Source organism: Embiotoca jacksoni, unplaced genomic scaffold (genome assembly GCF_022577435.1).
Source record: "Embiotoca jacksoni isolate LCO1_2020_lvr unplaced genomic scaffold, fEmbJac1.0.p SCAF_4, whole genome shotgun sequence".
Taxonomy (NCBI): Eukaryota; Metazoa; Chordata; class Actinopteri; family Embiotocidae; genus Embiotoca; species Embiotoca jacksoni.
This window is the reverse complement of record NW_027185392.1, coordinates 7,080,159-7,102,947: the sequence shown is the minus strand read 5'-3', so window position 1 is coordinate 7,102,947 and position 22,789 is coordinate 7,080,159. Positions and strand designations below refer to the sequence as shown.

Genomic DNA, 22,789 nt, shown 5'->3' with positions numbered 1-22,789 from the left:
TTCACAACACTTCCAAAAAAAAAGTTTTTTAAGTTGCTGCCCAGCGGGACATTATACGTATATATGTCTCTCTCTGACAAAATAAATCAAAGTGATACGTACGCGGCGAGATAAAAGAAAGGAAATAATGTAGCCTAATGTGGTCTGCAGTCACATACCGACACCTGTCCGTCGGCAATAACAGTCCCCGATTAACCCGGACCAATTATAGGGTCGCACCGTTATTTGGGGGTCATTATTTTTGTTATTTGCATTGCCTCACACGATGAACACTACATATATTTTTATATGATGTCATAAACACGGCTAAACACGACAGTGACACCAAGTGTAATTAAAATATATTCCACAGCCCCAAACATGTCTTTTTCAAAGCCTGCAGTGAAGAGAAAGGTTGGTGATGAGCACAGACAATCCCAGGGAAAGTGGGAGATGCAGTATTTCTTTGTTGAGCACAGGGGCACCCCGACGTGTCTGATTTGCACAGAGAAAGTTGCGGTGCACAAGGAATACAATTTGAAACGTCATTACACAACTAGACATGCTGAGGACTATGCAAAATACCAGGGATGCTATGCGAGAGGAAGCGCTGCCAGGTCTCTAGCAGCAAGGAGTAGGCAAGAGAAGCCATGTTCAGAAGAACAGTTCATGTTCTTCAATGTTCCATTCATGTTCAGGACAATTCATGTTCAGAAGAACCCATTGAGGGTAAAGAACTGTTAATAAAGATGTTTAAATCTGAATACAGCAGATATAGAAAACTGAAGAAACCACACATAGTTGCTGACTAGAGAAATCAAATTATTATTATTTTATTTATTACTGATTTATTTACTTATTAATTCTTAATTTGTTTATTTATTTTTTCATCTTATTTTGTGTTAAAAAAATAAAAATAAAGACACTTAAGAAGATTGGAATTTTTTTAACAAAGCTTTTCTTGTGGAATTAAGTTTGAGACCCCTGATTTAAACATATACACCGTAGCAAGATGTTAACAGGTTTGTGTAGCATTTAAACTCTGATTTGGGTTTTCTGTCCTTCTTTTATGCTTTTTTTGAATTCCCTTTATCCCATTCTTTGCCACCTCAGACCAATTCCTCCCACCTGCTGCATCACCTGACTCCCTCCTCTCCCTTTTCCCCTCTCCTTCTTCCTCCTATTCACCACTGCCTGCTCCCTTTTCAGGTTTTCACATGATTCCTGGAGTTAGATTTTCTTACCAGTTAGTCTTTTTTATTTTTTTTATTTTTTATCTAACCTGAATGTTAAACTCTTTCTCAGTGTGGGCCCTGTGGTTGTTTTAACTTGCCTAAATTTTCACATGTGGAACCAGGCTTTTTGCTTTTTAACATGCGTTTGTGTCCGGTCGTCTTCCCGTGACCTTTTGATAAAAAGCACATAGATAAATGCCCTCAGAGCACTCAGTCGTTATGACAATTAAGTTTTGCCGTTGTTGTAAATCCTTAATACTTTTCTTTGTAGAAACCTTTTGTTACTGTTACCCTCATACTGTGAGGGAGAAATAATTGGCTTCCTGTGGTGTTGCATTCCTTAACGCATTTTTCTTTCTAATTAAACGCTTTAGAAGATAGAATAAAAATCCCATTAACATTACCAGCATTTTAAAACCATAATACATAAATTCACCCATTAAATTAACAAAACAAAAAAAAGGTAAAAAGAGGTTAAAAATGGGTATCTAACGTTAAAAAGATCAGTTTGTAAGGTTGTGTGAGATTTTGGAACTTCTTGCAACATAAAGACCAATATAAACTTTGCAGGTAAATCAACAGCAGTTTAACAATAAGCATTGATACAGGATCAATCGATATTTGTCTCATTAATATTATGTAATGTAATGTTATTGATACTTTACTTTCTGCTGTAAAACATGGAAATAACAAATAATCCCAATTATAAAAAATATAAACTTCCTCTCGAGCTGCTGCTAGTACAAAATTGGACAAAAATATAAAATTTTACCAACAAAATACAAAAAAATTAATATAGCACCAACAGATATTCTCGAGGTGTTATGTTACATTTCAATTGTCATTTTCGAAACGGTATGGTTTTATTTGGAGGACTCCACGGTGGAGGTGGACTGTCTCGGAGTATTGCTTGTATCCGTCTCTCTTCTCGGTGTCTCTTTTGTTCTAGATCTTTTCTTGCCTGCCAGGAAAAATAAAATAATTAAAAAATTGTCATTAAAAAAATACACACTCTTCCAGATAGCATCATCTATAAGACTTCTTCACATTGTGTCAGGTGCAATTTTACCGTTGTAGGTGCTTGAGGTGGAGAGAGTTTAAACTATTCTATACACAGTTACTGTAGGTTGTTTACTCAAGCAGTCCCAACCTAAGGTTCAGGCCCCCTCAGGAGGGACACAACAATAATCTGTGATATCATCTGTCATGATATGATTAATAGGTGACAAAGGAAGTTCTGATATACAAATGTTGATTCTTTTTCAGACCTTTCTCTAAACTTTGCTCTGTCAAATATAGGGCCTCGGTTATTTCATGAAACTATGTGAGAAATTAAGAAAGGAAATATTGCTCTGGTAAAACAGCTATTTGACAAGAGGTCCCAGACACACTTTTCTAAGAGGTCACAAGGTAGAAAAATGGAAAATAGTGATTTAATCTTTAACAGGGTGTATTCATTTTAGAAACTTTTAAGTGACTTCAGCTATCAAATAAATGTAGCAGAGTAAAAAATATAATATTTCTCTCTGAAACAGTGGTGTGAAAGTATTAAATAGCAAGAAATGATAATACTATCACTAGTATTTTCTACTTACCAGCCAGTTCTCATACATGTCTAAAGCCATTTTATCTCTCTCTTCTTTCATGTATTGCTCCTCCTCTGCTTTATTCTGGATTTCTTTGCTCTCCGTCCTGTGTTTTTCATGGAGGACGTCTTTCTTCTTTTCACACCTGTATCATGAAAAAAGGTAAAAAAAAAAATAAAAAAAAAAAGTTTTAGATGAGAATTACTTTGCTGTTGTTTTTGTAACAGATAAATGAAATGTGGAAAAAAACATGCAGCATTGACTGCCCTCTAGTGGTGAATAAGTTTATGACAGATTTGTGTGTGAGAGGACAGGTTTGGCTGAGTGGTTCAGTGCTTGCAGCTATTTGAAAAGCACCAAGTCCATATTGTGAGGGTTTAACACTTGGTTATACATTGACTACAGTAAGACAATTTTATGAAACATGGAAGTAAAATCCTGCCCCTGTATCCACTAAATGGCAGTAATATGTAAAGATTAGTCGTCTTCTGATAGAACAGGAGTAATTATTAACATTTTGCCCAAATATCACAACTAAAAGTTGCTATATTTGAGCTTTACTTTACTTGATTATCAAGAGACACTCCATAGAGCCAGTGCACAGAAGGATGCATGTAATGTTTCATGACCTTTAAATAGATAATATAAGACAAAGTCAGTCAATTCCACTTACCAGTTACAAAAAGCAGATTTGCTGTCTGTCTTTCTGTCCTCATCCTTCTCTTGTTTTTTCAGCTTCAGTCTATTTTCAGCCTCTTTCTCTTTTCTGTACTTCTCTTTGAGGAGATGATCATGCTCACCTTTCCATTTCTCAAACACCTTCAATTATTATGAAAATACTGATTAACATCAGTTTTGGACACAAAATACTTTCTACAGCTTTAAGAATAACTCAGTAACTCATGTGTTTACCTGTTGAGCAGAGTGCCTCTTTTCTTCTTTCTCCTCAGTTGCTTTTTGCCCTTTTTTGATCATATCTTGCTTTTCTTTGGCTTTTGCTTTGAGACTTTCTGCCTTCTTTTCTTTCCAGGCTTCATAAGATGCAACAGCATCATCCTTTTTAGCCTCTTGTTCCTGTTTGGTTATAGAAAGATGGTGAGCAGTGTTCATGTTCAACAACCACGTACTTACTGTAATCTTTAAAGATGGTAAGCTGTTCTGGAGTTCGTCTACAAAACCGATGTTTCACCTCCTTCTTTTTTTCTTTCAAAGCTTCCTCTTTCTTCTTCTGTTGCAAGTTCTCTCTTGACTTGACTTTTTTCTTTTTAAGCCATTCCTGGTGAGAGGAAGGAGAGATTTTACTTGACAGGGGGTGTACCTTAAACACTCTGATGTCCTCTACTGACACAAATAATCAGCTTCCATGTCCAGATTCTGAGTACAAAATATGTAATTTATGGCTCCCAAGGACTTGTTTTAAAATTATATCATTACTTTAAGAAACTTCAACTTTTAGAGACCAAAACTGACTTAATTTCTCTCCACCTGATATCTAATAGCATTTCACAGGATCTTGTCCAACAGCAACATGAGACATCCTCTACTTCTAACGTTCAATATGCTCTGTGCTTCTCAACAGTGCCCTTCCCCATAAAACGCAAAACACCTGAAAACACTGTCTTGATATAACTCATTCATTCTGAACAATCCTAGAAAAGACAGCACACTCACTGTCACCCACTCACTGACCTGGTAAATGGCTGCTCGGAGTGAATCTGTTGCTTGTGGCTGTGACTCTTGCAGTGACACTTTACGGTCCAAAAGTTTGAGAGTTCCCAAATACTTTGACTCCACTTTTCTGGAGCACACACTCTGAGGCCTCTGAGGGGTCTTAAGATGAGAACTTGAAGTCCTACTTCCAATAAAACAAAATGATGGTCAGTTATCATCCTGTTTAAACAGGACATGGAGCTCTATTAGTGCAGCTTGTTCACTGACCTGCTATCAAATGATTTATCATGGACGTGAGAGAGTTGATCCGAGTGATCTCCAAGGGATTCCTGAAAGAAAACAATAAACACATTTACTGAAAGTAGAAATACTAAAAATAAGACTTGGATCATATCTAACATGGGACGAAACATGAATCACTCGACAATGTATAACATGTCTTACATTAAATTCTTCAAAGGATGTAGAGTAGTTTCTCTCCTGATCTTTACTGTCACCAGAAATTAAGTCATCTAAAATAATCAATCAAAAATCAGGAGGATTAAAGACTTTGAGATACAACTGATATAAAATAAGACTACGGGGATGAACATAACATTTATTACCTCTGGATCCAGAATCAACCGTGGACTTGGTGAGGAGCTGTGACTGCTCACTCTTATTTGAAGAGAATTTGCTGAGTCTATATAAACCTGCCTGATCTTCCTCTGTCCACTACGATGACACAACATAACAAACTTAAACCGATGAATTCTTTTTACTTTGCAGTTTAAATTGCTGAACAATCAAGCAGTGAGACACACCTGTGGACTGCAGCTCCTCACAGCAATGTTGCTGGATGCATCACTTGAGAGGGGAATTGATGCAGAGGAAGTCTGGGGCCTGCTGAGACTCTGAGATTCAGCTTCTTCAGCCGGCTTCTCTCTAGTGTGAGAGCTCAACCCAACGGTCCTTTGTCGTGGCTTGGGTCTGGGTGGCTCCCTCTCGATGACACTACCTGAATAGCAACAGGTAGTGAAAATATAAAAGTGAAATCTGCACAAATAGAGGCATGGCTTCTTGTGTTTTTAAAATAGTATCTTGTAATGAGCTAGGCAGACCTGCTGAAACCGCGTGATTGAGGCCAGACATTGATAACTGTGAAGTCTGGGAGCCTTCTTCATCAACAATGTCACTCTTTTCCTGCGGGCCCGGAGTGTCCACCACACTGCTGTCAGACGGTAAGGGCAAAGACATGTCCAGCAGAGTATCGTCTGACGTTTGGTATGACAGCGATATACTCGAGTTCTCTGCTGGGATTTGAGGATCAGTGGACTCCACACCGCTGTTTTTAAACTGTGCATCACCTTCACTGACATTTGTGGAATGCTGCGAGGAGAAGGACCCATTGTTGGTATAATCTCCAAAGGAGGAGTCCGGCGGCTCGTTTTCATTTGACTGTGTGTCGTTCAAGGGAGAGCGGATTCTTTGGGTTTTCAGGAATGACACTTTCTTTGTTCTACTCTGTTTGTCTTCATCATCTGAAAGCTCAAAGCTGTTGATTTTGGCTTTACTCTTCCCAGCCTTGAAAGCATCAGACCTCTTTTTTCTTATTTTGAGGAGTTTATTAAAAATATCTGAAAAATGGTAAATAGCAAGATTAGTCAGCCACTCATCTAAAGAGTTGATATGTATTTAGATATAATGAAACTCTGCCATCTTACCATCTCCATCTTCATCAAAGTCATCAGAGTAGGAGTACTGATCTGCTTTTGTTTTGTTTACCCTGGCAGAGACAGCGGCCTGAAGTTCATCCTACAACGACATAATACTTATCATGACATGGTATTTCATAACAGGCTTCAACTAATCCAATCATTTCTTCATTTTGCATTTGGCATGAAAAACAGACAATAAAGCTTTTACCTGAAATGTAGTTCTTTTCGATGTTTTCGGGCTTTTCGTGTAAGCCAGCGTCCTTAACTGCGGATTTGTCATCCTGAGAACTATAAACACGTCCCTTCGATTGCGTGTATTGACATTAGCATGCTAACTAGTTAGCTCCTAATCTTCCTATGCTGCGATTATAGTGAAATTACCTTCATGCAAATGTTGGTTAATGACGTGATTGCCGCATGGGTCATTACAAGTTATATCGCTCGTGATACACGATAAACAACCGAATAACACGCTAAAATAGCTGCTGCGGGTGAGCGGAGTTGTTTACGGTTACCCGGGGAAACGTGTGGAACTTTCGGGTTAAACATTGCGCATGCGCGAAACATTTTAACACTGCGCATGCTCTCAACAACTACCCCAAAACAAGTCAAGAGTTATTATTTTGTAGCTTGTAATGTCGAAGGATGGGTTCATGGGTTGCTCATGGGAGCATTTCTTAAAACAAAATCGAGGGGCCTATCTAAACATTAAGACAGGTTTTGGTTCTGTAATCACTTCCCCTGTTTATATTAGACATTAATAAAAATCCCTTACAAATGCATTTTCAGTGTAAGAGTACAAAAATGCATTGCAAAGTTTATCTAAAAACAGCATGGGGCTTCCGAGTTGGACCATGTGATATCAAATAAACATCTGAATACAGTTTTGCACAATAAGGACCCTGGATTTTGCCTAAACACTGACACCTGAAGCACATTAGGAGGGGGTATTCATAAATTCAAGTTCATCATAAACAAGAAGACTAATTATATCAAGCAAAGTCGTTTTCTGTGTTCATATGGGCACTTGAGTCTATTTTAAGACCTGAAATAACTAAGAACCTAACCTTTGAGGAAGAAAAGCTTCTCCAAAAGTGTCTGTTATTTGCACATTAATATATGTGTGACATATACTTTGGTGGAAGATGTCAGGTCCTCTAAAAGAGAGAGAATTGTAGAAACAGAACAATTTAAAAAAAAAAACTCTACTACAAGAAAAAGCCCTTCAGTTAGAATTTCATTGTTGGCTTGCTGTTATTGCTGCATTGATGTGCAGGCAGGATTTGTATGTTGTGGTTGAGCATTAGGTAGTTTAATATGTAACAAGCATCCTTTTAAAGATCATTTACTGTTTTAAATCTGGAAAGTGACAACTAACTATAGATGCACAGAACATGTGGGGGAGTTAAAAAGCACAATTCCTAAAAATACAGTAGGGCAGTAGGTGGCATGAAATAGAAACCTCAAAATAGTATACATTAGTACAGTACATGAGTAAATGGTTTTAGTTACGTTCCACAACTGCTAATCCGCTTAAATCGCTTTGTTACATATAGGAGAAATTGGAAAAAAAACAACTGATAAAACACTGATAAGCCGTACTGCAGGTGTATTTGTTTGCAATGTTTTCTCAGGGATTAATTTAAAACAGAAGATTAAAAAATTACATATTATGCAAGCTCTCAAGAAAACGCTGCCACGCAGTAAGACTTAAGTCTTTTTTATTTTTTTGTTTTGTTGTAGGAAAAGTGCATAGTTGAAGCCCTTTTACTCTTAGACAGTAACAGTGTAAATTAAGGTCTCCTGTTATACCAAATAGTTCATTTGTTCATCTCAATGATCAAATACGGCTTCTGCCCTTCATTACACACAACAATTGATGGTTTACCCAACGTTTCCTTCTCCTAGTTCTTCCCTGTCATCCACCAAACAAGTCTAGAAAGTCGTAGTACAAAGAGGTCATTTGCTGATATGGAAATAAAGAGAAGCCAGATGAACTTGGCCTGAAGATGTTACAGATCATTTCAAGGTTTTAAACTGTCGCCATGCATTCAAGAAAGACCCTTCAATTTGATCAGCAATCCATGTATTTACTGATATTGGATACGGAACCCAATGCCCAGATACACTTCAATAACCACGCACAACAGAGATGTTCCCAAAATACAGTCAAGAGACTAGAAAAACAGGAAGCACTCCATCATGTAATGCAATCTAACTGCCAGCAGCACAAAAACACAAACCAATATGTTGTTTCATTTAATTGAGTTTGCATCAAAGAGTTGATTCCCTTCTATAATGTCGAGGCTGTAATTTGTGATGTTGCTGTAGGTGTACATATATGACATGAGAACAAAACAAAATTAATCACTGTACTGTTTCTATTTTTCTGCTCACTAATTGTAATTAAAGCTTTATTCCAGCTGAGAAACCTTCGCTAATATGGTGTAGATGTCAAATGAATCATTTGTTTAGCAAAACTCTTGACCAAGAAAATCATAAAGAACACCTAGAAGAAAATAAATTGTAGTTTAAACCACATTAAAGATAGTAAAGTATTTGTTTCATTATACTGTTAATATAATTTTCTTAATGCCATTATCATGTGAAGGGGAGCCCCCCAGATGCAGGGTCAAGTGAGGTTGTTCAGACAGTGTTTTTAAGAACATGTGAATGGTTTTGTTGTTTTACGCAGGTAGGTATAATGGAAACAAATATTTCTGTTATAAACAATGCTATTGCATCATTGAATAATGTTCCCAATGAAAGATACATGTGAAAAAAAGAAAAGATGACAGAAAATGCCTACTGCGCTCATTGCCTCCTCTTTCCATCATTAATTTTACATAAAGACCATCTCATCTTATCTTTCACAAAAACTTTCAGGACTACAGATTGACATTGGCACTGTTTCAACACTTACATTTATTTCCTATCCATCAGATACAGAAGCTAAGAAATATAAATTTTGGATTGCTCTTATTGTTTAGACAGCTAAATTTATACATCAGACCTTCAAAAGGAATTGACAAAAGTGCTAATAAAATATAATTTTTGGCTACAAATAAGAGAAATTACAGTACACACAATCATCTTAACATGACTGAAACTAACTTTGTTAGTGCAGTTTATTTTCTTGAAATCATATCCTGTCCAAATGCCTGAAATTCATTTCACATTGTGAAACAAGTCTGTGAGCATTTATCTGTTTGTTTTTGTATATATATGTATATATATTTCCCTTGCACCTCTTCTGACTGAGGTGAATAAATCAAATATTTTGTTCACATTTTCTACAATAACCGGAATTTATTGCCACCTCAATCAAACACACTACAATAACTAAACCATCTGATATTTAAAGGGACAGACAAGTTTGTGGAAATATGGTTAAAATAAAGAGACCAGACTAGTCACTGGCTCAGGCATGTATGTAATCGAACTGAGGCCTGAATGTAAACATAGAAGACTGCTTCACTGCTTTGAAATCATATACCATGTTACTGTGAGTGAACTTCAGAATGTAACCTAATCAAATCAAAGTCATTCTGCTGGTTTAAATAAGATATGACATCGTTACTGGCACCATTCATTTTTTCAAAATGGAAAGAGTGGAATGTTTCAGAGAGACCGACGAGCCTGCCACCCTTCGTTACTCAGAAATCACCAAAACAACAATCTAACGACCCAACGGGGGAATTCTTTGCCACCCCTCCCTTGTTCCCCGACCATGTGACACATTCCTTCAATTTGAGTTCACGCGTGAGTTTCTGCAGGTCAGGCAGAACCAGAGCTGGGCTAACTCCAAATAATGCCACACCTCCCCTTTAAGACTTGATGAAGTATCACGTAGAGCCCAACAGATATGTTATCAGACAATCCTGGCTTATCACAGGTATGTTGTTTTAGTGTATATATTGGCAGAAATGCAAAAAAATCTTTTATGTTTTAATGTAATTGTATTTAGTTACTATTAAACTCTGTGCGCTATGTATTTGTTTTGTTTAACTACGAATCTCCACCCTCAGTCAGAACATACCTTTGTTAAAAATTAACAAATCTGAAGTGAAAGCAGCACAACTGCCAACACTCTTAAATATCCCATCTGCGCTGGTCTCATGGATTCAGTATCAGTTGGGCTCTAGTAACAAGAATCAAAGACAGATCTGCAATGCCATTAGAAGAGGAAAAAAAAGAAAAAAAGATATGGGTATGAAGGTTGACAGGGAGATGGTGCCGTCCTGGTCACAGTTACAGCAAACTGTGCAGCTCCAGTCAGAGCAGGTGGATGACTGCTGGTGGTCTGCCTCCAGTGCTAGTCGATAGGTGGTGCTGGGGGCTCTCTGCCATCCCTCTGCAAACCAAGACAAGAACAAGTTAATTCTTTAAAACGACAGCAAGTGAACACTCCTGGTGATGCTGTCAAGGAGCACATTCTGAATCCAATATCATGTCAGTAATTGGTAAGCATCTGTCCCAGGAGGATCTTATAAAGACATCTACACATTTCTATTAGGTTGTAAACACCCAAGTTCTGAGTACCTTTTTTTTTTACACATTAACCAAACAACTTTCAAATACAGCAACTGCTTAAATGATTTCTGTTTTTGGAAAAAGCGTTAATGAAAGAGACTGGTCTAAAACTAAATCATTAATACACATAGGCCTACAAAGCCAGTGTCAAACAAACCAAAACTTGTAATATTCAGTCGCCTTTGACGACATGCTGGCATGCCGTTTCTGAATTTTAATCTGAAACATACAAACATAAAATGACAGTAATAACAGAAGGCCAATAACAGCAAATCAGTAAAGTAGAAACATAACCTAACAATGTATTCGCGTATATAAACTACTGTAATAAACCAGGTCACATGGAAAGACTAAGTGTTCACATGCACTGTGATAAACTGCTTATTGTCACTGTGTATACATGTAGCAGGCTAGTAATCTGATCTGTGCCCCTGACCTTAGTTTGGAAGCAAACTAAGGTCAGTTTGCTTCCAAACAGCAAACTGACCTTATTGTGTGTTTATTGGGAGAAGATGCTGTGTGATACTGACATCACAGGCAGAAGGAGAGGCAGAAGGGAATCCAACAGTCAGATGTTCAGTATTTGGGGACTACTTTGTGTTAGTTTCAGGTTCAGTTAGACTTTGGTGGGAGTTATTTTAAAAAACGAGGACACATGGCTTCGTAAATATTTTCTCCTTCATCCCGCTGCTCTGCTGGTACTCTGATTGTCTGCAGTTTTTAGTCATACATGATGCAGAAATCTGCGTCCTTCGGGAGATATCAAGTTTCTCTAATCCCCTGAAAGAAACCAAGATTTTTTTTTTTGAGATTTAAAATATGAGATTATTGCAAAATGCTGACAATAACTTGGTTACTTAAGTGCAAAGCAAGCACTGAATGATACATAAAACATGTACAAATATATGGGGGATGCTGATAGGACTTGTATTGAGTATTGAGTTCGGCTGAGCACTTGATCCGGCCTCTTATCAGTCTGATTAAAGATCTTAATTATATATGTTTATGGGCTGTGACTGGTCACTACCACAAACACTTATGGTTACTTTTTTTATAATTTCATGTTTGTTTTACAGAGATGCTCTTTTTAACAAGAGCTACTCGAAAATCAGCTAAAACAGGGCTGTAAACAGTTCTAACTTTGTAAGTGATCATTATAGATGTAATGACTACAATACATGACACCAAGCACAAAACTGTCTTTGGTATTAATCATCTCTTTTATTTTATTTTTAAATCAGTCATAGTCAGCTTTTAGTGTTCAAGTTATTTTCTTCGTTAATCTGTAAATAGGCCAGTTCCGTCTTCTTCTAACTGAAGAAAACCAGATTTCCTCGGATAAGAGAAAATTCTCTCCTACATTTGTTGTGCATGAGGTGCTTTGAGTGACAAAGCAAAAGCCAAGCAGTGACTTTAACATCAGCAATATCATTGTTGTTGATCAGTACTGACATTGTGAGGTCCGTTGGGTTTTCCTGTAGGACGGGCACCCCTGAGACTGGATGGGCGTAGCAGAAACAGGACCAAAGCCACCACTGCCCATCCCATCATAACCATGGGGAGGGTGAGGTCACCTCCTCCGCCCACTGACCCATTGGGACCTGGCACTGAAAACAAACACAACAGGGCACACATGTAATCTAATATTTTTGATTTGAAAACGTGTCAGAGTGTGGCCACATGTCAGTTCCCACATGCTGACACATTATGGAAAAAAACACGAGATCAAATATGAAGGGCATTTAGAACTGTTTTTACATACGTTCCTGAGGGCACTCTGTGTCTGTGCAGTAGGACTGAGATTGCCTGAGCTGAAAGAAGATTGCAGAATTAAGAAATGGCAGTTATTTAGTCTGGTCACAACTGACCTCATCTGGAGAAGGAGAAAACACAGGAGCTTCATAAACACACTGCTAATTCAACTTTGTGTCATAAACCATAAGATGTCTTTATTTTTTACTTAATTACTGCTCATGTATACCCATGTGTTGCTTTGGCTAAAAAAAAAAATCTTTGTAGTTTTAAAAATTTTGCTTTATTACTTTTTTTTTAATCGTTTCATTTAATGAGATTTGTTCTATTTTTGTCTGTTGTTGTGCAGTTTTTTGCTCAATTGATGTTGGATGTAAATATGCTACATAAATAAACTGACATGACTTCCTTGTTATGTTAACCACATAATATGGAGCACATATTTCACATGCAAACAACCCTCCGAGCTCTGCCGGCTTCCTGAAATATTCTGTCCTGTTCTGACAGACTATACAAATCCTTTGGTCATTTGGAAAACACCCTTTGAAGCTGTAAGAAAATCAGAAGGCCCAGAAAGAGGCCTCAAGCTTTCAGCCAACTGCAGCTTGCCATGCAAGTTACACCTGTGCACAAAGAACAAATGAGGACATCTGGAAACTCACACAAACTAACTGCAGGCAACACTCTTTATTATACTCGGAAACTTACTTTATCACCTCATCTTTGACAGCACATTTTCCATTAAGAAAAGCCAGAGTAAATTTCCAAGCACAAAGCAAACCTGACGGTACAGTGCAGCAGAGTCTTTGCATGGCAGAACTGATAGGGCCCTCAAGATAAACACTGAGCAGGAACCAGGATGTGTTGGCTCAGTGTCACTCAGTAGTTTTCATTTCCCTCTCCCCTCCTTCCCTGAAGACTTTCATTTGCTTGCGAGTTGTGCATTCCTTCTCTCGACTTCAGCCTGCGGGATTAATAAAGTATCTAAGTATCTAAGTATCTATCTATCTATCTATCTATCTATCTATCATTAAATCTGTAACTTAGATTTCAAGAGACACAGAAAACCTCTCAGTTCTGTTGCTTACCAGGTTGATGAGGCGCCTCATGGCATACTCCTGGGTGCAGATGCACTCACAAGGGTCGAAGCCTCCCTCCGCCATTTCTCACCAGACAGTATTCACCTTGGAACAAAAGTACCAAATGTAACTAGGACGTACATGAACAAGTGGGAGAAACCTAATGCTATCTCTTGTCAGTGCTGGGCTCTATTGTTGCTCTCGGATTAGGGGGAGGAGACTTCTCAGTTAAAGGACAGTCAGCAAACTTTCAGGATGTACCATGTAAACAGTGACTGCTTCAGATTTCGACTATTTATGTTTGTAGCAGCTGCCGGACATGCCAATCAACATAATCAAAGAGCCCAAATGATACAGATGATACCACTATTGATATGTGTGAGTAACTTTCCAGAACATCATATTCAGTCTTCTTTTTTTTAATATTAACATACACAATAAGTTCTTATAAAAAGTTGGTAATTCAAAGAATAGTGAACAACATCTGTACAAAGTAGATTTCCCAGTTGACAAATAAAACTCCTTCCACCAAAAATTATGTAATTGATACACCACCTCAGAGACCCCTCAAACAGATCTTTTTCTACCTCCTTCCTTGCTTATCTGCAATAAGTAAATGCCACCCAATACAGTATATGTCTAGCTGACGTTTGTAGCCCAGTAAAATAAAATGTCAGACACGTTTTAATTGACTTTTAAGACTGCCTACATACACTCAGTGTGCCATTTATGATGTGTAGGCAGTCTACATGCACCTTTTAACAAATAAACAAACATTAAATTATACTTTCATGCCGGTTATATTCTTCAGGTCTTGAAAAGAGGGGATTCTTGCTTTATACCGAGGGGGTGTTTCGATTATTTTCCCACTCCATGTGCATCATGGACTAAATAACAGAAACACTTCTCTGATCAGCGATACATTTCAACAGCACGACATACAGCACCTTTCTGAGCATTAAAACCATGAAGCAAAGATTAATGGCAGGACTGTTGCACCAGACTGCTCCAAGCTGTAACATCTAACATGTATACGTTATATTTTCCATGGGTATGAGCGGCTGTCTGCGCATCTGTAGAGGGACGAGGAAACAAAACCATCGGTAAATTCGTCATGATCCAGCTGAAATCCTATCACAGGCAACCGCTGTCTCGACTTCCTGTTTAATCAATATTTTATGCCCAGTAGCTTATTGCTAATGTAGCCAGCCAACACAGAAGTCTCACACCCATATCTGGTTTTTTTGGGGGTTGTTTTTTTTTACTGTTAATAATTGGAGACAGATGTGCCAAAAAACGGCATCGAAACGCGACTTACTTGAGCTGTGTGATGTTCAGAAAAAGACACCTGTCTTTAACAGGCCTGTGTTTCACTGCTGTTCTTCACAGACAGCATCAAACTGCAGACATGTCAGCTTCCCGTCTGTGTTTTGTTTAATACACGTGAGCCGACCAGCTAGTCTTCATGACTGACATCCGGGACCTCGTGAGAAGGGGGGGGAGGGGGAACCAGTCCCAACGTAACCAACACGTATAGGGCGAAATAGACATCTCTAATAGGGCCAAACATTTGATGGGCGGGTCTTTAAGCCAATCACAGTAAGGGACGACCATCCTGTCGGAATAGTAAACAAATATTGAATATTCCAAATATATCGGATATTAGGAACGTTTTACGGAAGGTTTATCATTAATAAACATTAATAAACATTAAACTAGCTCTATTTTCCGCGGTTTATTTTACACAATTTCATTTTTGCCACCCTGTCGGTCAAAAATATAGCACATTACACGTTATTTTAGTTTCATAACATGTAACAAAGAAGTGGTGTAAGAGGTTTCACATGAAGATCTGTTTACCAATTATTTAGATGTTATAACCATTGGATTACATGACTGCCTCATAGAGCTGTTTATTGGTAAGAATCTGGCAATATATAATGTATATTAATATCATAACACAAGGCTTACAAATCAATATTTTGCAATATTTTAAGATTCTGTAAGAAAGGCAACATATTGAATTTTTTTCAATCTAATCCCTCCTAATCTATTTTCTGTCACAGTTTCCGTTCTTAGATTGGAGTGAAGAGTCAAATGGCCGAAAATGGATTACAACACTACGATCTATAGCAGTTGGGGGTTTAAACACATTACAAAATGTTCAGCCACATCTCTTGGCATATAAACTATTAATTATCCTGTCATCTTTGAGGTCACTTTGTCTGGAGTGATTTTGCATCATATCAGGTCATTTTGTCTCTCGCAGCTGTTTTGTGTGTCTTTGTAGTCATTTAATGTCTTTTGGAAGTTGCTTTGTGACACTTCTCATTTTATATCTGTTTTAGTCGTTTTATGTCTAATTGAAGTTGTTTCACATTTCAACAAGTGGTTTTGAACCCTTGTGTGTCTCCTTGCAGCCGATATGTGTATTTATAGTCATTTCATGTTTTTGTTTTGATCTTTTACACCTGTTTGTTGTCGTTTTATGTCTGTGGTTTGTTGTGTCTCACCTAGGTATTTAATACCTCTCTTAACTGCAAACACCATGTCCTATTGTGATTGTTTTATGTCTTTGATGTCATATCTGTTTGTAGTCGTTTCAGATCTCAACAAGTGGTTTTGCAACATTTTGTATCTCTGTGTAGTCGTTATATTTATAGTCATTTTATGTTTGTTTGTAGACATTTCACATCTCTTTGTAGTCATATAATGTCTGTTTGAAGTTGTTTTGTGTAGGTATTTTATGTCTCTTTAAACTACAAACACGTCCTTCCCCTTTGTGGTTGGCTTGTTTCTTTGATATAACTTTATGCCTGTCTGCAGTTGTTTTATGTCTATTAAAAGTTGTTTTGTGTGTCTTGTCATTGACTTTCGAACATACCCTTCAGACAGAGGTTTTGGATCCAGGGGCCAGTAGGCCGTTCCAGGGGTTAAATGTCAGCAGAGCTGTAAGGTTTGAGCTAAAGTATATAATTGTGTGCACTGTTATCAGCTGAAGTGTCAGCTGGCAGCGATAGTCATTTGAGTAAAAAAAACAAACAAAAAAAAAACAACAGTTTAAGCTTCTATTTGCTCCCTAATTCCAGTTTACAAAACAGTTTACCAAACAAATCACGGTCAGATGTGAAATCCTGACAGTAATCATTTTTTAGAAATCAGATGTGCTAAAGCACATGATGAGAAATGTCCTGAAGGCAAGTTTGAAAAGAGCATCAGCCCATGCTGTCTGTGAGCAGAGATCATTAATGAAAGTTCCAGTCGGGGCTCCATGCAGCTGATCTGTGTGTGTCTGCATGTTCTGGACTGACTGAGGCTGTGCGCTGGCTGGCAGGCAGGCAGGCGGGCGGGCAGGCAGGCGACGGTGAGCTCCCTCGGAGGTAAAAAAAAAAAAAAAAAGAAAAAGAAAGAAGCGCTGGACAGTGAAAGTGAAAGGAGCTCCATAACCGAGCAGGCAGCCCCCCCTGACAGGCAGAAAACCCAGGGAGAGAGGCCCCCAGGTGTTGCTTCCAGGCAGCAGCTCAGCAGACACGGCCATGGCTAACATCGCAGTCCAACGGATCAAGCGGGAGTTCAAAGAAGTTCTCAAAAGCGAAGAGGTGCGGCTATTTATTTATTTTTTATTTTTTTTGGTGTAACTTCTACTCAGCTCCATCTTTGTTATTGTTTTTCCACGCCGTGAAGGTGTTACGGTGGTCCGTCGCTTTTTGTGACAGATTACGGTTACCTTGGTCAGGTGTTGGTTGTGTATCGCGGTCGGTCGGGCCCAAACAGGAGAACTTCAGCTAGCCGTAGCCTCACGTCGGTCTCGGGTCGAACCGCCTCTCCCCGTCGTGTCAGGTGGGTGCGTGTTCAGGAAACACCGGGGATTCAGCTTCGGTCAACTGACAAGGCCCCTCTCGAACAATACCGCATACCTTTGGTTCATGACCCACCTAAAACAAGCCTACTTCACACACACACGCCTCACGCTCCGTACCGTGGCTGTTTAATAATGCAGGTCAGTTACTGTCAGCGCAGTTTAGCAGCTTTTTTTTTATTATTATTTATTTATTTTTAGCTCGCTTTACGGCAACGTTATTTTGACATCTCATCCACAGTTAGCATTAGCCCGTGGTGCTGATCTCCCGATCAGACACGCTACACGGCCGGTCGGACTCCGTGTGGGACAAGTCGCTGTCGTTTAAAAAGAAGCACGTTGTCACGTTACTGTCACTGTAAGTGTGTTATTATGGGGTTTGTGGTGAACTATCCTGGATCCGCTAGGAAGCTATCTGGGTTGCTAACGCAAATTGTTTCTGTCGTTTCCTCTTGAACAAAACCGACTTTTAATTTGTACGTAAACTGACGTCACTTGTGACTTTTAACAGCCGACATGTCTTCAACGTAACTTCATGTTGACAAGCTCATTATCACACTTGATAATAAATAAATAAATAAATAAATAAAAAACCCAACATGCCCAGACACAGCCTTGAGACCTGGGTGTCCACTGATCACCAGAGTAAATCGTTGTGTCTGTCCTTTTGTCCCTCAGACGAGTAAAAACCAGATTAAAGTAGATTTGGTGGACGAGAACTTCACAGAGCTGAGGGGGGAAATAGCTGGTCCTCCAGACACACCGTACGAAGGTAACCTCACACACCTGCATTGTAATGACATGACACAACACTGCTGCAGTATTAAGGTGTTAGGATTTGTCAGTAGGATACATCTATATTTTATCATATTTTGGATATGGTAATATCAGGACATATGCCATATTTTGTTGTCTTCTCCTGATTTTAAAGGCTTCATTACAGTAAAGTGATGTCATTTTCTCAACTTCCCAAACCGGTCTAGCTGTTCTATTATTTGCTTTTACCCACGTAGTCATTATATCCACTTTACTGAAGGTTATTTATCAAAAATCTCATTGTGTTAATATTTTGTGAAAGCACCAATAGTCATCCCTACATTATCGCTGCAATGAGGTATTTGGTCAAACATGTATCTTGTCTTCTTTTTCTTTCTGTAATAGGTGGCAGATATCAGCTTGAAATAAAAATCCCAGAAACGTATCCTTTTAATCCGCCAAAGGTATGTGTTTTAGCCTGCTACCTTGTCTTCTCAGAAAATGAACGATTCGCTTAATGTCCTTTGTGTTTCATTTGTTGTGTTAATTTAAATACATGCAGACAGTATTATTCTGGTCAGCATCTTGATCAGCATAAATATGTTCTGATTTCAAAACCTTAAATTGTTAATCTGGTTTTGAAGGACCTGAATAAAATCTGATTATATCTATATCTGATTGGAATCTGATTATATGAATCACATCTGAGTAGCTGAAATCACATGAGATCTGATCTTCATGAATCCTTTTAAAACCAAATTTGTATGTTGCTTGTGATACAGTTGAAAAAGCATTTTGCAAATTGTAAAAAGCTTATTTCTTCCCATCACCTCACCATTCTTTTCTGGATAACTTCTCCCATCTGTCTCTCGTAGGTGCGCTTCATCACGAAGATCTGGCACCCTAATATCAGTTCTGTGACGGGAGCAATATGTCTGGACATTTTAAAAGACCAGTGGTGAGCGAGACGTGTTTGAATCTCCTCCTGTACCCAACGTTCCTCTTGTGTCTCTCCCCCTGCCTCCACCTCTCAAATAGAAACAAAACAAAAACACTTCCACTTACATTTTCCGACTTTAAATCTGTCTCACCCAGGGCAGCTGCCATGACCCTGCGGACGGTGCTGCTGTCTCTACAGGCTCTCCTTGCCGCAGCAGAACCAGATGATCCACAAGATGCCGTAGTAGCAAACCAGGTGGGAAAGACTTTCGGTTGAAACAGTGGCACTGCCCAGCACTTCGCCTTGTGGCAAACAGCGTTTACTGAAAAAAAGAAAAGAAAAAAATAAAGACTACAAAGTTTTATTTAGGCAAATGTTGGTCGTTAGATAAATGGAGGCGTTTGAATAACTCAGTCTGTCTCTCTGCCTTGTTGGCTAATTTGTTTTCTTTTTATGTGAAATTGATCTTGCTGAACTTTCTCTCTGAATCCTCAGTACAAGCAGAACCCAGAGATGTTTAAACAGACTGCACGGCTGTGGTCTCACGTCTACGCGGGCGCTCCCGTCTCCAGTCCCGACTACACACGTAAAATAGTCAAACTCTGTGCCATGGGCTTTGATAAGGTCAGAACCACTTTCTGGTTTTCTTGTACTGGTATATGTATACAGTGTGTAAAACACAGCGCCGTGTGGAGCAGGAGGATCATCAGATGATTTTTTTTTTTTTCACTCTTTTCTAATATTTTATGGCCTGAAAAATTAATCGAACAAATATGAGGCAGATTAATATATAATGAAAATAACTATTAGTCTCACAGTCTTATTGACAGCAGGCTTTTCAGGGCAAGCAGGGTGTTTCTAATTTTACTGTGGTAAATGTCAAAGGATTTACCTTTTAATGAGACACATTTAATTCAAACATAATTACTATTCACGTGTTAAAAAAAAAACTATTCTGTTTGCACATCCAAGGGTTTCCCTACTATTATAACACTGAGGCATCACACCCAGGTGTGTTTTTACTGCACCCAAATCAAATGAACAAAAAAAAAAAAAAAACTATTTTGAGTGCCAACTACTAGAGGATGATAAATTTGCAGTTCAAATCCAGTCACTCTAAACCCTATTTTACCAATTTGTAGTCATTTTTTTTTATATATAGCTCTCAGGGTGCTATTTTAAAATGAATATTGTAAAGAAAATAGTCTAAAATGTTAAAATGCATATTTTTTTAAACTAGCCCCTGACCCACCCCTCACTTGGACCAGAGTACCTAAAGCCTCCAAAAAAAAAGGGGAAAACCCTGCACATCTAAAAAAATGATGAGCAAATAACTTTCCTTTTCAAGCCATTCTTTTAGTTTTATTAAATTTCTGTTGCATATTGCCCCCAGATTCCACAAATTTTGAGATTATTCCCCCTTCTCGTGTACAGAATGCAGTAATAGCGGCCTTGTCTTCAAAATCCTGGGATGTGGAGACGGCGACAGAGCTGCTCCTCAGCAACTGAAGCTCAGCCAGGTGTGAGGATCCAAAACCTCCCTTCATCACAGCATCGATCTCCTCCCTGGCACCATTCCACCATTGCCTTTTGTTAAAACAGACAACACCCCATTCACCACAGCAGTCTGAGCCTTCTTCAGATTCGTTTGCTACATCACCGGTAGCACCACCGTTGCCAATATGCACACCACCCTGTTGCCTGTCTGATTCCATCTATCCATTACCCAGAGTCGTTCCTTCCACTTACTCGTGTGTTCCTGTAATTAGCCCTGAAAAACTTTCAACCATGCATTTTATCTTCCATGCCCCTTTAATTATCATGTCTGAACCTTTTTTTTTTTTTTTTTTTCCTTCATCAATTTGTGTTTGTTAATACTGCAAAGGGTCAAACAACTGCCATCGCCTCGTGGGTGAAATGTAAAAGGTAAAACCGGCACACTGCTTTTAAACATCATCACCGTTTTTTCCCCTCGGGAGCCAATTGGACCGTGTGTCAAGATTCTCTCTTACAGACTTTTAGTACTGTAAAAGTCTTGCTGGATTAAATTTACTTTGACTGGATAGTGCTGTGCATGAGCAGTGTAACTGGGTTTTCCCTGACCAATTTATCATAGATACTAGAAGAGATCACACACACACATCCTCCGACATCGACACACATGCCCATGAGACAAAAGTTATCTGTAAATAGATGCGTGTAAATTTGAAAATACAGTGGGGATATACTTTTTTTCTTACATGGCATTGTAAAACAAATTATTTTAAATATAAACTATGCCTAGTTTACACTTATATGGAGAGAGATATCTTTTTACACTTTTGTGATCCATGAGAAGTCCCTCAATGTTATCCCCCCCCTTCTCATGATTGTTGTTTGGGGTGGCACAGCCAAAATCCTGGCCCTGATGGCACAGGAGGTTAACAGCCAGCTCAGGCCCCTGAAGGTCATTATATGCCATCTTTTTCTGCCACAACACAATCCAGCCTTTTCCTGTGTCTTTTATTGTCTTTGCATGTTCTGTCACCTTTATTTCATTTGGCCAAAAGATGTGGTGGGTGTCTGTTCGACTTAACATCCCTATCGGTCTTGTGAATCTCACAAAGCTGATTATCTGCTTGGTAGCTCCAAGCACGCTCAGTCTGGCGTCGGATCTGTGGGGAAGCCGAAGCATTTTCTAGTGATTTTCCGAGTTTGTTACTGGCTGATGTTTTCCTCTGCCCTGAACAGATTCATCTCACACACTTCGGGAAGAAATGAGTGAATCTGAATTTGGATTTGGATTTGCGGTGCTGTGTTTTTGTTACTCATTTCAGACCGGCCATTTTTCAATCATAGACACACTGTCAGCCACGGATTAGAGGAACTGATCACTAATGCTTAAGAGGTGGAGTTGTACCATTACGGATCCGATCTAGCAGCACTCAATCAAAACTTTGGCCATATATACACAACAGGTATATAGGTGAGGTCCTATATTCCCAGACATGCTTTACTACACAGCCAAATAAAATGCTCTTTAAAGGTCATCTTTGAATTATATTCTTGAGTAGTAAGAGGCTGGAACTCCTCTGTTATGAAGTAGATACCAGGCCTACACAGTGTTTTCACACATTTTGATTTGAGGTACATGGACTGCAAAGACATGCTTTGCGTATAGAGAAGTAGGGTGTAGAAGCATCCTCACACAGGGCTGTTTTTTTTTTTTTTTTTTTTTAAGAATTCTCTTCTTTTTGCTTGACCTCTAGCTCAGTCCCTACCAGCAGAGCGGAATATGACAGTATGGCATGGAGTTAATGTGCTGCCTTCCCTGTGAAAACAAATTTTCAGCAAGAGCCAAAAAAACAAAAAAAGAAAGTTCATGGGCAGGTAGTACGCACACACCTCCTTAACATGTAAATAGCTGGGTTTGGTTCTTGGTAAAGAACCATCTTGTAATCACCCGAGTGCACTGTTGAGCTGCATTTTGGAAGAAAGGACTACAAAGGAAAGAGGCCCCCCTCCTCCAGTCGTTCTCACTATGTACAATATTGCACGATGACGAAGCATAAAAAAGGGGCTGTTGCATCTCGGTTTCTCCATTTGGATAGAGACTTCTTTTCCTTTTTCTCGGAAGCGAGCGTCAGCAGTATAAAAAGCATGGTTATTTATTGTGACAGTGTCATGTTTCTTTGATTAAAAAAGTGGAAAATCAAGTTTGCT

The 22,789-nt window shown here is 38.8% G+C and overlaps 3 protein-coding genes across 5 annotated transcripts; 1 reads left to right on the top strand and 2 right to left on the bottom strand.

Annotated features, from left to right (window-relative positions):
- Positions 1-1,608: 1,608 nt before the first annotated feature.
- On the bottom strand, positions 1,609-6,692 carry map9 (microtubule-associated protein 9). 2 transcript variants are annotated; one of them, XM_069168240.1, is made up of 13 exons: positions 6,377-6,692; positions 6,175-6,265; positions 5,572-6,087; positions 5,275-5,468; positions 5,077-5,185; positions 4,916-4,983; positions 4,739-4,800; positions 4,490-4,652; positions 3,990-4,076; positions 3,713-3,874; positions 3,474-3,619; positions 2,810-2,945; positions 1,609-2,175 (listed from the first exon to the last, which is right to left on the bottom strand). In XM_069168240.1, exons 1-13 carry the CDS (start codon positions 6,446-6,448, stop codon positions 2,056-2,058), a joined length of 1,926 nt encoding a protein of 641 aa, XP_069024341.1. In that variant the 5' UTR covers positions 6,449-6,692; the 3' UTR covers positions 1,609-2,055. The 2 variants fall into 2 exon arrangements, with proteins under 2 accessions (XP_069024341.1, XP_069024342.1); XM_069168241.1 differs by lacking the exons at positions 4,916-4,983; positions 5,077-5,185.
- Positions 6,693-8,237: 1,545 nt separating this feature from the next.
- Positions 8,238-15,022, bottom strand: smim14 (small integral membrane protein 14). 2 transcript variants are annotated; one of them, XM_069167507.1, is made up of 5 exons: positions 14,851-15,010; positions 13,542-13,637; positions 12,464-12,512; positions 12,154-12,308; positions 8,238-10,522 (listed from the first exon to the last, which is right to left on the bottom strand). In XM_069167507.1, the coding sequence occupies exons 2-5, from the start codon at positions 13,614-13,616 to the stop codon at positions 10,484-10,486; spliced, it is 318 nt and encodes a 105-aa protein (XP_069023608.1). In that variant the 5' UTR covers positions 13,617-13,637; positions 14,851-15,010; the 3' UTR covers positions 8,238-10,483. The 2 variants fall into 2 exon arrangements, with proteins under 2 accessions (XP_069023608.1, XP_069023609.1); XM_069167508.1 differs by lacking the exon at positions 8,238-10,522 and adding an exon at positions 10,529-11,481 and having other exon boundaries at positions 14,851-15,022.
- A 1,808-nt stretch (positions 15,023-16,830) lies between these two features.
- ube2kb (ubiquitin-conjugating enzyme E2Kb (UBC1 homolog, yeast)) lies at positions 16,831-22,782 on the top strand. The gene is made up of 7 exons (XM_069167506.1): positions 16,831-17,131; positions 18,070-18,163; positions 18,553-18,611; positions 19,023-19,105; positions 19,243-19,342; positions 19,583-19,711; positions 20,522-22,782. Exons 1-7 carry the CDS (start codon positions 17,069-17,071, stop codon positions 20,594-20,596), a joined length of 603 nt encoding a protein of 200 aa, XP_069023607.1. The 5' UTR covers positions 16,831-17,068; the 3' UTR covers positions 20,597-22,782.
- Positions 22,783-22,789: the final 7 nt, after the last annotated feature.